Genomic DNA, 17072 nt, shown 5'->3' with positions numbered 1-17072 from the left:
GTTTGGTTACTTTACCATTGCTCCATGAATTTTAGAAATAAAGTCATTCCAATAGGATTCTAAAGAAACCTTTTCCCTTAGAAGAAACATTTTGTCGGATGGAAATGTTGAAGGTTCTTCAGAGTGTAGGTCAGGGGTGTCAAGATCAAAGTTTAATTCAAACATGCTCCAACACAGCTTACACATAGTGTCTGGGTACGCATGGCAAAATGGGCCCGGGCTGATTGGGGGCCCAAAGCGAGGAAATGTGGCCTATACTGTACTTTATCATTTCTGTTTTCACTTGAACTAATATTTCCCGTCCAAATCCCACTTACACATATGGGTAAGTGATGAAGTTCATTAATTTTAAGATTTAATTGTAAAATAAATACATATGACAGTTCACTCTCATCTATCTGCAGTACTTCTGCTATATTTACATTAGGAAATACAGAAAGGATTTAGTGTAACTTTGTGAGTTCATTTATTACCCGTTATGAAACAACAGTGAATGTGGCCAGAAAATTGATGCCAAATGTCTGATTTGACTGTAATACTGTAAATGTTTATGTGCTCTAGCAACAGTGTTTGGGAAAGGCGCATGTGATCAGTAACTGCTTCCTGTACGCTGCCTTTGTTGGCAAATGAATAGTCAATGTGCTTAATCTGCTAATGTTTATGTTGATAACAGCATGAAGTAAATCAAACAAGTGTAGGGAATTAAATGATGGGATAAAAATACTGCGGATGTTGGTCAAGGGGGTTTTTGCAAAAAAGTCATAGGGCACTCACTCAATATCATTATACAGTTTCATGATTAATGTGAACAAACTTAAGTTGTTTTTGAAAGTCGATTTTGCTGCTTAGTTAAAAAAAAAAAAAAAAAAATTTCACTTCAAATATCAATAATTCAAATTTGATTCTTCATGATGTGAGCCCTTTAAAATGAAACAGGCTAAAAACACTCCATTCAAGATCGTAGCATAAATGATTTTTAATGAAAAAGTCACAGCTGAATATAAAGATATATGAAGCAAAAACATAGAAAACATTTACTCCCTTTTCCAAAAACCTCATTAAATCGCCATCTCTTCCATGCATCCTTTTCATTCTTGTGTTTTTACAACATGATATTTCCCACAGTGCAATGTGGCTCCAAACATCCAGGAATGTGCATGTTTCAATGTCCTAAAACTGAAAAGATGTCTTCTTTTCAATTTTCTTATTGCGTACTGTGCTTGAAAACATAGCGTGCATGTACAGTATATACTGCTGCAGAAGCCCAGCTTGGATTTTCACATTCTTAGAAAAATACAGTATATAAAAGATAACGTAATACTCTGTGAATACTGACAAGTACATGGAAAAAAAATAGATGATTCGCATTCCATTCTCTCATTTCCCGATGATAACGTTCTTGTATCCTCTAACGTGGCCCAGCTTGTCGCTGTCAAAATCCACCACGAGTTTGCGCAGGCCCGACTGAGTGGGAGTGAAGTAGATTTTGACTTTGGCCTCCTGCCCGGGTTCAATGGGCGACTCCAGTCTGAGACGAATAAATATTTACACGTAAGACATCACACAGATTTGATTCTTTTCATATTCCTTGTCTGAATAGTGTTCATTCAAATAGAAGCTAACAGGCAATAAAAAAAGAACAGTGTGAAGGGTATCTTCTTTTTTGATGTACATCTATGAATTTATTCGTTATATGCGTTTTAATTGTAGTTGATGCATTTTATGGGTTTTAAGTTTTATGGATTTTTTTAATGGATATAGTGCTGTTCTACATGTACATACATTGTACAACATTATTGTTTGAAAATAATTGGAGTGTTTTACAAGAAGTAAATTCACATTTAATTCAATGTGTTACTTGCAGTTTGTAATTGTCAAATTGATTAGTGAAAATTGTTTCGAAACCATTTTAGTGTACATATTATTATTATTGCAATAAGTAGAAAATTAGTAGTATTAACCCAATCTTAACCTTAACGCAGTTACTCTATATTACTGTGCTCATACAATCAACAATATCTGTCTGTATCAATTGTTTAAAATATTATATAAAAAGTGCAAGTTTACCTCTAAAAATAAATTAAATATTAAAATTATGTTTACATTATATAATTACTAATATAATAATAATTATTATATTATCCAATTATTAATATACTTAAAATGTTATATAAATATAGGTATTAACTCTTAACCTAACCCTAATGACCTTAAGCCATGTAGTTACCTTATATTACTCAGTATTTCCTTGGTTAAATACACTGTAAGTGCACATACTGTACTGCAGAATCAAGTGCAACTAGTTGCAGTGCATTTCGTGAACTGTATTTGCATCTTGGTGTTTCCATATAGCATTTTTTCATGTGATATCTCAGAAAGTGCACACAAACATGTTTGTACCGTCTCATTGTACTAAAGACAGCACAGTTTTGAGTTCTTACTTCTCTGTGATGCAGCTGCTGCCGGTGAGGTTTGCGCCCTCGATGGTGAAGCAGCAGCCTTGTAAGGGCTCTGGCAGCGGGTTCTGTAGGGTGAGCTCCGCCGCCAGCTTACGCTTCTCTTTGGGTTCTCCCAGAATCTGGAATGACACACATACATCAGCATGCTTCTGACAGCATGTACATGATTGGGTTGTCATGTCCACTTGTGATCACTGTGAAAGGTGCTGTGGTTAATGTGTTCGTACCCTGATTTTGATCTCGGGGTCATCCAGCACAACGTCACGCATGGCCATGACGGCTTCCTTCGTGCTGTAGTCGATCAGCAGAGCGCCCAGACGGATGAGATTGTCCTCCGTTAGATTATTACAGTATTTACTGTAGTTCAGCTTCAGAGGAACCTTCCTCTCTGGAACAAACACACAACACAGTGAAGACGCACACTATAGTATATGCACAACAAAGCATCTACACAATTTATAAGATCATAAATAATATTAAATGTAAATTGAGTATCAATTATGTTCTGTCTTATTATATTATGAAATATTAAAAATGTAAATTAAGAAGAATTAAAATCAATAAAAAGATTACTATTACTAATTATTAACAAATAATATTAAATGGCATGTGTGTGTGTTATGTACAAGTTATTTTTTTTACAAAAACCTTGCATAATGTAAATGTTAAACAAAAACCTGTCTAAAATGTTAGGTTTAGATATGCAAATGAGTCATTTAATTAAATATGCGCTAATTTTCATAAATTTCGTTTATGAAATCTAAACACTGGATGATGTCAGTTTCAAAATTCTTGTTTATTTTTTTTGACATATATTGAAAGTTGAAAGTTTTTACAGAGGGAATTTTGGGCATCTAATTTTTGTCACTTCATAATTCAGAAAATGCTTAAAATGGACAGAAAACACTGTCACAATTTTGGGGGGATTAAAGTGTTGTATATAATCAAGCAAATTATATATGAAATCCCTCTGTAAAAAACCTTCAGGATATAGACAGGAATAAAAATGTAAAGTTTGGTGTGTGCAAGTGCTACTGAAGTGGAGATTTATGGCTCAGTGCTGGAGAAAAAAAAAAAATCATTTTGAGAAAATGGCCTTTAAAAATATGTATTGTTATTGAAATCTATTGACACACATATGTAAAGTGCTATAAAACTTTACTAAGGCGAAAAACACTCCATGCATATGCTAATGTACATGTGAATGCTTGGCCAATGAATTGCTAGCATGCAGTCTTATTTTACATACTCAGGTTGAAGCAACCAAAGTGCAGTACTTAAAGTGATAGTTCACCCAAAAATGAAAATTCTGTCATCGTTTACTCACCCTCAAGTAATTCCAAACCTGTATGAGTTTCTTTGTTCTGCTGAACACAAAGGAAGATATACTGAAGAATGTGGGAAACAGAGCAGTTCTGGGGCACCATTGACTTCCATAGTTTTTTTTTTTTTTTTCCTACTATGGAAATCAATGGTGCCCCAAAACAGCCTGGTTACAAACTTTCTTCAAAATATCTTCCTTTGTGTCATTTTTGGGTGAACTATCACTTTAAAGGATGCCGAAAGAGTTTATCATCAAATATCTGTGCACAAAATAGAGTTCTGATTCACACATCAACACACAGAGCAGTGAGTAATGAAAGCCCAGGCCGCTCACCTCCTCCAGGTGACAGTTCCACATTCAGCAGGTCCTTGAAGCCGCACTCGCGGCCGATGACGCCGTTATACGACACGGCGCGTGACGCAAACACCAGACGGCACTTCTTATTCTCCTCGGTGTTATTACTCACTATTGCAAACACGTCAAAGTCACAGCCCTTCCTGATGCCCAGCGACAGCTTGATGGTGATGTGCAGCCCAGGGTTGCCTTTCTGCTGAAGCAGCTTGTTCTGGTGGTTTGCCTTCTCGAAAACCTGCCTCTCCTCCGCAGAACCTGCAAGAGGTCGTGGGAAAATCAACCCCGTCTTCATGTGCGTGGATATAGGTAGGAAGTGCACTTGTTTGAGTGTTCTTACCTTCAGGATATTTGTACAGGTGTGTGATGTCTTCTCTCTCATCTCGGCCTACGCTCTTGGTGCTGATCTTCTGCCCTACTTTTTGGTCATTCACGATTTTCCTTGTGCTCCCATCTTTATATTTCAGGGTGTACACCAAGTCTGCGTTCACCTCTGCGAACACAAACGAAGCGTCGTATTTGAGGGTGAGCTCGCCCTCTTTTATCGCCCGCACAGGAACCGGCCCGCAGCAGAAAACGCCTGAGACACAGAAACACACATCTCAGTTAATATCGGTTAATAAGCAATCGTATCTGTTCTCAAGACTTCTATTAAGTTATCATTGCTAATTTGCCAATTCATTGGTGCCTTTATGATGATTTTAGATCTTCAACGTTTTGGTTACCTGGACTTTCAATGGAGGGACAGAAACCTCTTAAGTTTTTGTTAAAAGAAAAAAAAAGAAAAAGAAAAAGTAAATAAATTAACCAAAGTGACATGAGGGTGATTAAATGATGACACACTTCTAATAATGATTTTTACTTAGCATTTTGTCTTGTTTTCCAGTACAAATATCTAAACATTCTTAAATCAAGATACATTTACTTGAGAAGCAAAATAACAGAAATTTACTTTTGTTTTCTGAAAAAATTTGTCAAATTTAAGTGAGTTAAAGGTTTTTGCTTAGAACAAGATCTCTGAAAAAACCTGCCAATAGTGCAAGAAAGAAACCTTGTTTTCCCTTTGAATTAAGTACTGGCAAATATATATATTTTTTCTTGTTGTTTTAAGCATAAACTCATTCATTTTGATTGTTTCAGAACATTAGATGTAATATCTTAAGTCATTCTGCTTCTCAAGTAAGTGTCAAGTCTTGATTTAAAATTTTTGGTGTTTGTACTTGAAAACAAGACAAAAATACTAATAAACAATTAACGGAAACTAAAATAAAAACCATTAAAACTATTTTTATGACTTGAAAAAATAAAAGGTAACCAAAATAAAACCTTTTTTTTTTTTTTTAAGCTAGATGCCAAGGCAACATTTATCCTTTCAATTTAGTTGAACTTTATGTACTAAAAGCAACTAAACCTAAATATGAAATAAGTTAATAAAAACTACATAGACAGGCAAAAAAAAAAAAAAAAAAAAACCCACTACTAAAAATAAAACACAATGAAAGTTTCTTCTAAAAGAAATCGGTAAATATAAATAAAACATGATTTAAAATATTAATATATATAAAAACTATTTCAGCGATACTAAAATATCACTGGTAAGACGATCGTTTTTTGCACTAAAGAATTTTCATTTTTGGGTGAACTATCCCTTTAAGTTTAGGATGTCTGATTTGCTGTATGTCAGAAAGAAAAGAAGCGTCTGCACACCTTCACTTTTCTCCTGTGGCGTCGGGTCACTGGCCTGCCAGCCGTCAAAACCCGGCGGGAGATCGGGTCGCGTCATCCAGCTCTCGACCCAGCAGTGGTAGTTCCTACAGCAGAAAAACACTGTTGAATGTCCAATATAATGACATTTCCATACTGTAAGTGTCCAAATATGTGCTTTTTCCCCTGTAGTTTTATTTATATTTATTGACTGACAAATTACTGTGCATGCATTGGTTTTTATAGAAGTGTTCTTAAAACATGTTTGGATGAAAGACGTGGTTCTTCATACCATATCATATCTCTGGTGGTGCTGTTGTCTGTTTCACCTTTCTCGTTGACATAGCGCTCGATAACAAGGTTGCTGTTGGTATCATGGGCAGAATAGTAGTTTGTTATCACCCTGCATGGGATTCCCAGAGCGCGAGACACTGAGGACAAACACAAGAACCTGCTTCATCTGTCTGCATTTAGACCCTGACCACACAATGACACAAAACAGAACCAAACTGATGCAAAAGAATCTAACAAAATCACCACACACTGCATAAAATACCATTCAAAGGTTTGTGCTCAGTACGATTTTTTTATTTTATTCAGCCAAGATTCATTAAATTGATCAAAAGCGAGAGTAAAAACATTTATAATGTTACAAAAAAGTTTTCCATGTCAGATAAATGCTGTTCTTTTGAACTTTCTGTTCATGAAAGAATCCTGAAAAAAATGTATCAGTTTCCACAAAGATACGAAGCAGCACAGCGGTTTTCAACATTAATAATAATCAGAAATGCTTCCCGAGCAGCAAATTAGAATCAGCATATTAAAATGATTTCTGAAGGATCATGTGACACTGAAGACTGGAGTAATGATGCTGAAAATTCAGCTTTGATCACCGCAATAAAATTACATTTTACAATATATTCACATAGAAAACAGTTATTTCAAATTGTAATAGTATTTCATAATATTACTTTAACAATTAAATGCAGCCTTAATAATAATAATCATCATTTATACGATTAAATATTTTAGAGCTTGACATAATTAGAAAAAATCATATTCATTACAGAAATTCTCATGACTTATAGTTTGCTTCTTAATTTTTAGTGGTTTTAGCTTATTTTAAAGCATGCTTTGTGTTCTTTTAATACCTGAACAGGCAACGGCTGCAAAGACCCAGCACTGGCCGTAGCGCACCGGCAGACAGGAAGTGCTGTTCCACGTCCTCAGGATCTGAACGCTTCCTCTCCAGGACATGGGGCTCACGCCGCCGTCAAACGTGTCCTTCCAGCAGCCCTCCAGCACGCCGTAGTCCCGGTCATTGCTGTTGATCTGCCGAGCGATGACAAAACATCATCCTAATGTCTGCCAACTAAGAAACATTTATTATTATCAGTGCTGAAAACACTTGTGCTGCTTCATGTTTTTGTGGAAACTGGGATACATTTTATTTTTCATGGTTCAAACAAACAGCATTAATGTGAATTAGATGTCTTTTGTAACATTATGAATGTCTTTACTGTCACTTTGGATCAAGTTAATGCATCCTTGCTGAATTAAAGTACTCATTTCTTTCAGAATTGACTATTTTTCAATTGTGTGTGCGTATTACAGTACAGACCATAGCACTCAGCACTCTTGTGACATAAATGACGTTTCTGCGTCCAGAACAGTCCTTCCCAGGGTTCCTTCTGTGTTTAGGGTTTATGTCCAGGATTCTCAAACAAGCATCCAGTATGCCCTCCTCGAACTACAGGACAAACACGAGATACAATCAATATGCAAATAATGCACGTTACAATCTGTAGCGGTTACTAAAATATTTCCTCAAAATGCCTTTAGGAAGGGAAAATCGGAGATCCAGTTAGCAATTAGATTAAATGGAGAACACATGAACACTTTCTGAAATTTCTGGCACCTTGGATGTTTTGCATCAGTAATCTCACATGCGTCTAAACTAAGGTTTCATAAGAGATCAACAATGTCTCAAACTATGCTCAGAAGTCTGCAATCAAAAATTGAACTCATAATTACAATGCGAAAAATCTTAATGATACAAAAACGGGCTTCATTTTCTTCAAGCTTTTCATTTTGGGGTGATTTGATTCAGTGTGGTCATTGTTAACTAAAACTATAAAATTAAAACAAAAAACATTTATATTAATTTAAATGAAATAAATATCAAAAGAAACAAACTAAAATATAGAAAATAATATGTTTTATGTAATATGTCAATTTAATTTGAAGTTAATTTATTAAAAATATTTTATGTTTTATATTGTATATGTTATATTAAACCCATTTTATTTCAGTTGGTTGGCAAGGCAAAATGTCTTATTTTGTTTAAGTTGAAGTACTAAAATGACTAAAAACTGAAATAGAAATTAATACAATCAGACATATTTAAAAAAAAAAAAAAAAAAAAGAAAAAAAAAGCAGCAAAACAGAATTTAAGACTTTAATTACAATTTAAATGAAAATATAAAATGAATAATTATATACATTTCTTTATTTTTAAAACTTATTTCAGTTAGTTGCCAAGGCAAATTTTCAAATTTTAACTAAAATTACTTAGATTGCATTAATTTTTAATTTAAACAGACACATTAAAAGAAAAAACAAAAACAGAATTACAAATTAAAATGTAATTAAAATCTAAACAGAAAATATACAAATAAAAACTAATGCAAAAAAATACAGTCTATGATAGCAGAGTATTGATACTATAATAACACTGATTTAGATGCATTCTCGTCAGGCTTTTTGTGGGATTCACACAAATGTGAAATGTTCCTATTTCTTTTTCATGTTTTTTTACCTTCATTCGTGTCTCTGCTGTCTTTTGAGCAGCGCTCACTTGTTTGTGTTTCTTAGGAGATGAGCTCACAGCTAGATGGTAAACATGTGTAACCATGTGTTTGTTGGTACCTGTCCAAAATACCAGGCCAAAGGGACTGGGTATTCGGCGTCGCCCCTGAAGATGATCCCATCCTGGGCCAGAACGTACTCGGCCAGTTTCTCCTCGCTGTCCATGTAGACCACATCTCCTGTAAATCAGATCATGGGTTGAGTACACGGAGATCTTACTCATCTGTCTTTGTCATCAGTTCATATAAAGAACAGGATATCCGTGTCTTTAACCTTAAGGCGTGTGCATGTGAGAAACACCCAAACGCATCTGTTTTCACTCACTTGGGCACCAGGGATTGAAGAGCAGTATGAAGTCGAACTGGATGCGCCCATCTAGAGTCAGGACGTACCGGCCGATGGGAGCGTCAGGAGCGGCGCAGACAGAAAGACAAACAGTGTCTCCGGGCGGACTGCTCACCGCCGCACTCCAGCACGTGTCGTTGATCTCATTACTGAGACCAAACACGGCCCTGGTGCCATACTGCTCCTCCGGCTGAGGGCCTGCCAAAACATCAGAACTATATCAGCAAAAACAATCGATATTACTGAGCAAGAGCAATCCATGCTCTTTTCTGATGCAAGTTTATGGAAATTACCCAAAATATGATTAAATAGGGAATCTATACATATTTTCCTTTTTCATAAACTTTTCCAATTTTTAAATAATTGTTTAGAAGAGTAAAGCTGTGCGTTAAAATTTAAAGGAAATTAATATTTTTATTCAGCAAGGATGCATTAAATTGACTAAAAATGACAGTAAAGTCATTTATAATGTTACAAAAAAATTATATTTCAAATGAAAGCTGTTCTTTTAAACTTGTATATCTATCCATCATGGTTTCTACAAAAATAATATAAACATTGATAAGAAGCAATATTATCAGCATATTAGAATGATTTCTGAAGGATCATGTGACACTGAAGACTGCAGTAATGATGCTGAAAATTGAGCTTTGATCACAGAAATAAATTACACTTTACTTTAAAAGTATATTTTATCAAATAAATGCAGTCTTGGTAAAACAATAATATACTTTAAAAAAAAATCTTATTCACAAAAGAACATCAGTAAGAACATAATATTAATATTTGTTCTAAAGTAAATGTGGTAATACTCTTAACTAGTTATTAGCACGAATATTACTAGAATATTAGCCATTTATTAGAACCAATTAAGCACATATTAATGCCTTATTCTACAAGACCTTATTCTACATCCCTAATCCTACCCAATACCTAAACTTAACAACTACCGCACTTACTATTAATAAGCAGCAAATTAGGAATTTATTGAGGGAAAAGTCGTAGTTAATAGTGAATAAGTGTTCCCTATTCTAAAGTGTTACTGTAAATGTTGTTCATACATATTAATTAGTCAGCACTGCGTGTAATCTTCATGGATACTGCAACCCCAGAATACGTTGACAACAAGCTCAGTGGAATAAAATCACCCAAAAAAATCTGCTATTTTCTGGTGAGTCTTAATCTTAAAATTTTTTTTGCTTTGTTGCAGGACAGATCTTCAAGTATAAAGGGTTCTGTAGGGATGCATGGTTTCGTCTGAGCTCATGTAATTAGTTCTGGACTTTCTAGATACGATCAGCAGTTGGAACGAGAATATTTCTCCATATTCACACTGAAATCCCCCTCTCCTTCAACCCTAAACAGCGGTCAGGAATGTGTCTGCAGCTGCGGCACCAGTCTCTGAGTCTCTGGGAATGCAAGCTCTCATTGACCCCTCGTTTAAAGGCCGCCGGACAAACGCACACACTGCAAATCCATGTGCTCAGACTTGGATGTTTTCCAGAAAAGCACTCCTTTGAACTCGCTCCAGAGCGCTCGAGTGTGACTAACACAGAAGAGATTAAAGTTACCGTCAGTAAGACAACGTCAACAACTTCTGAATCATGGCTGAGTTTTAGTTTGTCTGGAAGGAAAAAATAAAAATAAATCATTTTTCCTAACCATAACACTTGTTTCTGAAGAGTCATGATGGGTAGCCACGCCCACTACAAAATTACCCATTATAAATAAAAAGCACAGTCCACCCAGAAAAGAAAATTCAGTCATCATTTACTCACCCTCATGTCCTTACAAATCTTTCTTCTGCCATATTTTTGAAGAACAACGGATGTCACTGATTTCCACTTCCTTTTTTTTTTGTCCATTCAATGGAGATCAATGAGAACCAAAACTAATACATTTATTTTAATATCTTCTTTTATGCTCAGCAGAAGAAGGAAATTTGTACAGTTTTGGAACAACATGACGTGAGTAAATAATGACCGTTTTTCCATTTTTTGATGAACTATCCATTTAAACGTCAATGAGCTTTTGATTATCCTAAGCTTTTATGTGCATTTTAAAATGTTATGTTCAACTTTTTTTAATGCAACATCTCAAAATTCACATTAAAAAATTCGGATAGAAACTCTGATAAATTGCTTGTCACAGTCGTAGCTGGTTTGGAGGTGTGACCGTCTGCAAGACATGTTTGTGCTCATTATTAAACTTAGTATTTCCTAAAGATCTTATTCTAGAAGTCTATTATTCTCTTTCTAAAGAAGTTGTGTGGTGCTTGGCTCATGCCACTAAGAAAGACAAAGACACACTTTTCTGAACGTTCACCAAAACCAATAGTTTTGTACTTGACTCTTCGATAACTTCTAAGGAGTTTACATGTGTGATATCTGGTCACAGATTCCGTTAAACATGCCAGATGGTCTTGTTTTCTTGATATTAGAGTTATCTGAGTCTGAGCAGAGCCCTTCCTGTCTGAACGCCAGCGTTTACACTGCTGCCTCCCTTTGTGTTCACTAATGTATTTATGTTATCTCTTGCTCCAGCTCCAGCACATGACAGAATCTGTAACACAAAGTCCAACAAGAGCCCTGCCATTCCCTCTGTAGTGTTAACCTTCATCCTCAACTGCACTTGAGTATTGTGTTTCATTTGTTTATATTACTTATAAAAAATGAACTTGATCCCCTTTTGGAAAACAGGAACAATAGAGGGCTTCTGGACTTGCTTACATACTATTATAAGGGGAATTTCTGCCATTTGAGTGTTCAAAAAGATTATTCACTTTAACATTTTTAAAACTCATTCATTCAGAAGGCATGTCAGTCAACACTCTTATTATGTACATAACGATTCCCAAAAAAAAAAATTGTAAAAGAATCACATTTTTGTTTAATGTCATTTCATTTAGTAAAGGAAAAAACAAAACAAATCCAGCCTAACCTGGTTAGTTTGTGATTAACTGGTTGGGTTGGTCTGTTTTCATGGTTTTAGGGGAGTTTTAGGCACTTGTCAGGTGGTCATGCTTGCTGAGATGAGAAAACCACCTGAGGCTAGTTTAAATTGTTTATTTCTGGAAGAACTTAACTAACTTTCACCACAACTGAAACACAGAATTAAATCAACCTTTCTTTCCAAACATTTTTTTTTCCCCAGGCATAAAGAACAGGCAGTAGGGGTATAAAAATCTATAAAACAAAGCATCTAAATTAATTTGTTTTTGCCCTAAACTATCACATCTTACCTGCACTCGATAATGTCCCAGCTGACAAAAATATGTTGCAAGAATGTTTTGCTAACATTCCTATTTAGTAATAAAAACATTATTTCTGAATGTTCCCTGAACATTCAAAACATCCAGTTTTTAAAATGTTTTAAAAAAATTTCCTTGGTTATGTGAACGTTCAGGGAACATATGCATTTTATTATATTGCACACATTATGGGACTGTTCCATTTGAATGAACAATCTGAAACAAATAGTAACATTAAAAAAAAAAAAAAAAACACACATGTTCAGGTGAATGTCCAACCAAAACATTCCAGGATAGAACATTCCATCATAACTTTGAATGAATGTTCTATTAATGTTACTGGAAGAACTCTTCATAATTTTGAAAGAAACTTGTCAGAACATTAGCTGGGGTATTAAAATATTAGGTTAAGATCTCAGCGCATTACCCGTCTCTGCAGTGATGTGCAGCTGGCTGTATCCGGGCTGGTAAGAGCCGGAGTTCAGGTACAGGCTGACGGTGAAGGCCTGTCCTCTCCGTACGATCAGCCGGTCAGTGCCGTTCAGCTCCGTGTGGTGATCAGTGTTATTGAACTGACACGCCAGATCCCAGGTGCCGATGTCCAGAGCTGAGTGAGAACAGGATATATTATCTTTACTGCTCTGCCTGCATAAACATCACTGCACGTCAATATTAACAAAAACTGTGCCTTTGATAATTATTCTGAAAGCTTTTTTTTTTTTATCCGATTGGTCAAACTGCTGTTTGTATCATTCCACTTGTCTTACAAACTGTGTGTACGGTGAGGATTTTAAAGTGATTCTTTCTGCAGGTTACTTTGATGCTCCAGTAGGTGGCGACAACTGACTGTCTTAATAAGAGAGTCATTGAATTATTCATTCAACCAGTTCATTCATAAACACCGATTCATTCAGGAACAAAACAAATTACTTAAAATGTACTCATTCATAATGTAATTTTGTTAGTAGCCTAATGTTTAGGTTTTGTAGCTATATAATGACACACGTCACCATCCAATCAATGAATTAAAGACTCATCCTACATATACATACATATATATATATATATAGCACTGCACTTATGCACGGCTTTTCGAGATTCTTCTAAAATTTAGACAAAGTGTGACCTCTTGTTGACCATCATTGGAGCATGCCATTCATAGCACAAGAGCATTCCCCATGTGCTCTGTTTACTTTCAGGATATTTCCTTGAGGTGAGGTTTGAATGCATTCACTCTTAGTGCTTTAAGTGGACATCGCCCTGGAAGAAAGAAATTTCACTTATATTCCCCGCTGTGTTTGGAATAAAAGTCACAATAAGTGTTTGGTTACAGTGGGTTTATAAGTACACAATTAAAAAAAGCAACAAAAAAGCTATGATTCAGTAAATCTGGAAAGCTAAGAAACCTGTGGTCTAAAGCTTTTTTAAATCCATGATACACCGATCAAGGAACCCACTATTGTGTTACAATGACAAAGTGTGTTTCAGGTCTGTTGATGCTGAGATGCTTGAATGTTTCTAGGAGCGTCTGGTAAGGAGATCGAATGTAAAGAATGCATTGCACATGTGAAGCATGTGGTTTATGTTTAACAGATGTCGTCTTCAAGGACCCTTCATTGAGACATGTCTGTCACTGATTGACCGCTGACACACAGTAATTCAGTTCTAAATCATCTCAACATATAGAGTTTCCCCGGTGAAACACAAGTACACTTCCATAATGTACTTAAAGTGCTCTATTTTCACGCACTAATTTTGTACTTAATATACTAAAAATGATTCTTTAGTACTTCTTAAGATCATCTAGGTGTACTCAACTGTGCTATTTTGAGACACCATGAATATGAACGAAAATGCACTTTTAACATACTATCTTTGTATTTAAAAAATGCATTTAGCTACCACTTGTAGTACACTTGAGTGTACTAGTGTATGAAAGATGGCTTCAAGTGTACTACAAGTGGTAGCTAAATACATTTTTTAAATACAAAGATAGTATGTTAAAAGTGCATTTTCGTTCATATTCATGGTGTCTCAAAATAGCACAGTTGAGTACACTTAGATGATCTTAAGAAGTACTAAAGAATCATTTTTAGTATATTAAGTACAAAATTAGTGCGCGAAAATAGAGCACTTTAAGTACATTATGGAAGTGCACTTGTTTTTCACCTGGGTTCTCTTATTTAATCCTTTCCATATGCTTTTTAAGTTGTTTTAAATGGTATTATACTTTATTAATAAAATAAATATATTCAAATATACTTATGAAATTATTAATAAAAATATTAATAATTGATATTAATTAAAATATTTTATTATTATGCGAGACTCATTCGTGAATTCATTCGTCTTGTTGTCCGTCCTTCTCTAGATTTCAATAATCTCTTCATAATGCTCTAAAAATTTGTGTCTTGTTTAAATAAACTAACATTTTAGGACTCAAAAATTAGCAAAAGATTTCAGGCTGTCGTTAAATGGCGTTTCTTTTGTGTCCGGAATTGTTTTATGGGGCAAAATGTTGTAATGAGGTGGAATATCTTGGCAAAAATTCTGAAATGACATCATTATATACAATATTGTGATGGTCCTTGTCAAACATCTGGGTTATGTGATATTAATGGAAAGTTTGGGGAGTCTTTGTCTATCCATTTATCTTGAACAATAGATAGAAAGGTAGAAAGACGGATGGACTTTCAGATTACTAGAGACTCACGGGAAAGCAGATTGAGTTTCTCTCTGTAGTGTGTCGTAACCGAACAACTCTGCGGTCAGAAAATTAGTTTCAGACCAGACAGAAAGTGTGTGTGTGTGTGTGTGTGTGTTTAATGGGGAATGTGCGCAGTGGGGTGTTCTCTATTTTCTATCAGTAAACCCGCTGTCGTAATCTTTACCAGCTTTAATCCTGGTCTAAAGAGAAGCCGAGTGTGTGTCTCATTGCTGGCTTACACACCTCTGTTTAGTTTTCAGACTGACTGATGCTGTTGATATTAATGTGTGTGTAGAGCTGCCAGGATAAACCAGCACAGGTATTCTGCAGCCGTTCAATGCCACACACAATCTGCTCACACATGTCAATGAACGAAGCGACTGCATGAATAAAACAATAACAAACAAGTGAGAGCAGCTTTTATAAGGAGGTGAGAGAAATAATGATTCTCTTACATCTCTTATATAAATAATGAGTCTTTGATTCTCCTCCTTCAAGAAATTCTTTGCTGTAATTTTCCATTTATGGTCCGGTCACTATTTTTGGCATACTATTTTAATCATTATGACTCTTAGTAAATATTTTTAGTGGATCACATGGTAAACAGCTGTCTGTAGTTCTAAAGACATAATGTTTGTATGCCATACATAAACTCATTCACCGAGACTCTTCAAAGAACGTTCACATGCAGCCGTGGAAAGTACAGTACATAGTGAGTTTATGACAAACTGCATAAACCTGACACACACCCCGGCACTCGTTACATGCCATATAATAACACCTTACTGTATAACTGACCACAGTGCACCACTCATACAGACCAGAGATGCTTACATGAATGTAACAGTGTCTCAGATTCATTAGAGATGGAGATGAAGAACTACAGTAAATAAAGCTGCTGAATTTAACATTTGTGCCTAATAAAGACTGTAAATAATTACAGTAGTTGATGTAAATACAAAGCAAGTGCATTTCATCCTAGATGATGCGTCTGACCCATCATGGACAAAACCAATGCACACACAATAAATGAATGAAGTTTAGCATAATACATGCATTTAAATCTATCAATAACCTAGGTGTAAACAGTGTCAGAATCAGGAAACCTAAAATATGCTGCATGTAGTAAAATCAAATTACCTGGCTTTATTCAAATGTATTATTTAATATGACCCATTTAATATGCATTACGTTAGGTTACACATTCAAAGTTTAAAAAAAAAGTCAGAACAAGTAGAAATATAGAGCAACTACTACACCCCCAAACGTTTTTACCGTGATGCAAAACAGACAATATAATAGATGCATGTGGATAAATATTAAAACAATCATAACATAATAAGTTGAAAACAATGACAAATACAGTGTGAAATGCACATACCCATATTAATGCTGTGCTTTAATGTTGCGGTGATCCAGTGGTGTGTGTTCAGTCAGTGACAGCCACAGTGTGTGCTGTCTCTCACACTCACGCGCGTCTTTATTATCCGGAGCGGCGCGTCAGAGCGTCACGCCCACGCCGCGTAATGAGCCCACGGACATAAGTATACGTATATTTTCCTTCTTTGCACTTGCTTGATAGTATAATATTTTGTCTTATAACACTGAATATGACCTCACGTATTTAAATAATGTTATGCTGTATATTTAGCCACAAAACCACAATGAAGTGAACTTTATTTATGCTAATTTGAGTGGATGTGTTTTGTCATGTCTCTGGGTGCTGCCAGTGTTGCCAATTAATTTTCATGGGAAGTTGCTAAAGGAAGGTTGATTTGTTGCTAAAAGTTGCTAAATGATGTTGTGATGTCATTGCGTGATGACGCCATTACGTAATCACAGCGCAAAATTGTCACTGCATAGAATCTCAGCAAAAATATATTTTAAGTTAATTTAGATTTGTTCGTAAAATAATAAATGCATAATATAAAATTACATATAGATAAGTGTATTTTTAAACACAGTATTGAATAATTAAACACATTTTTGAACAATTTAATTTTTTTTTTTTTAGCTAGTAAACTAGTAAAACTACACATTCTGAACAATTAGAGTTTGAAGCAG

General features: G+C 35.2%; 1 protein-coding gene across 1 annotated transcript; it reads right to left on the bottom strand.

Moving 5' to 3' along the window:
- Positions 1-951: 951 nt before the first annotated feature.
- On the bottom strand, positions 952-16543 carry tgm2b (transglutaminase 2b). Its single transcript, XM_058777893.1, has 13 exons — positions 16390-16543; positions 12729-12908; positions 9031-9249; positions 8767-8885; positions 7460-7588; positions 6990-7170; positions 6131-6269; positions 5842-5945; positions 4475-4714; positions 4117-4392; positions 2687-2847; positions 2442-2578; positions 952-1528 (listed from the first exon to the last, which is right to left on the bottom strand). Exons 1-13 carry the CDS (start codon positions 16391-16393, stop codon positions 1378-1380), a joined length of 2040 nt encoding a protein of 679 aa, XP_058633876.1. The 5' UTR covers positions 16394-16543; the 3' UTR covers positions 952-1377.
- Positions 16544-17072: the final 529 nt, after the last annotated feature.

This window comes from Onychostoma macrolepis, chromosome 06 (genome assembly GCF_012432095.1).
Source record: "Onychostoma macrolepis isolate SWU-2019 chromosome 06, ASM1243209v1, whole genome shotgun sequence".
Taxonomy (NCBI): Eukaryota; Metazoa; Chordata; class Actinopteri; order Cypriniformes; family Cyprinidae; genus Onychostoma; species Onychostoma macrolepis.
The sequence above is the reverse complement of the archived record's forward strand: the minus strand, read 5'-3'. Positions and strand labels throughout refer to the sequence as shown.

What these genes read in the sequence shown, in the direction of transcription:
- tgm2b (XM_058777893.1), bottom strand. An exon ending in TGGCCTGGTATTTTGGACAG is followed by an intron (nt 7,589 to 8,766) that starts GTACCAACAAAC and finishes TTTGTCCTGTAG; the next exon opens with TTCGAGGAGGGCATACTGGA. An exon ending in AGCAGCTGCATCACAGAGAA is followed by an intron (nt 1,529 to 2,441) that starts GTAAGAACTCAA and finishes TATTCGTCTCAG; the next exon opens with ACTGGAGTCGCCCATTGAAC.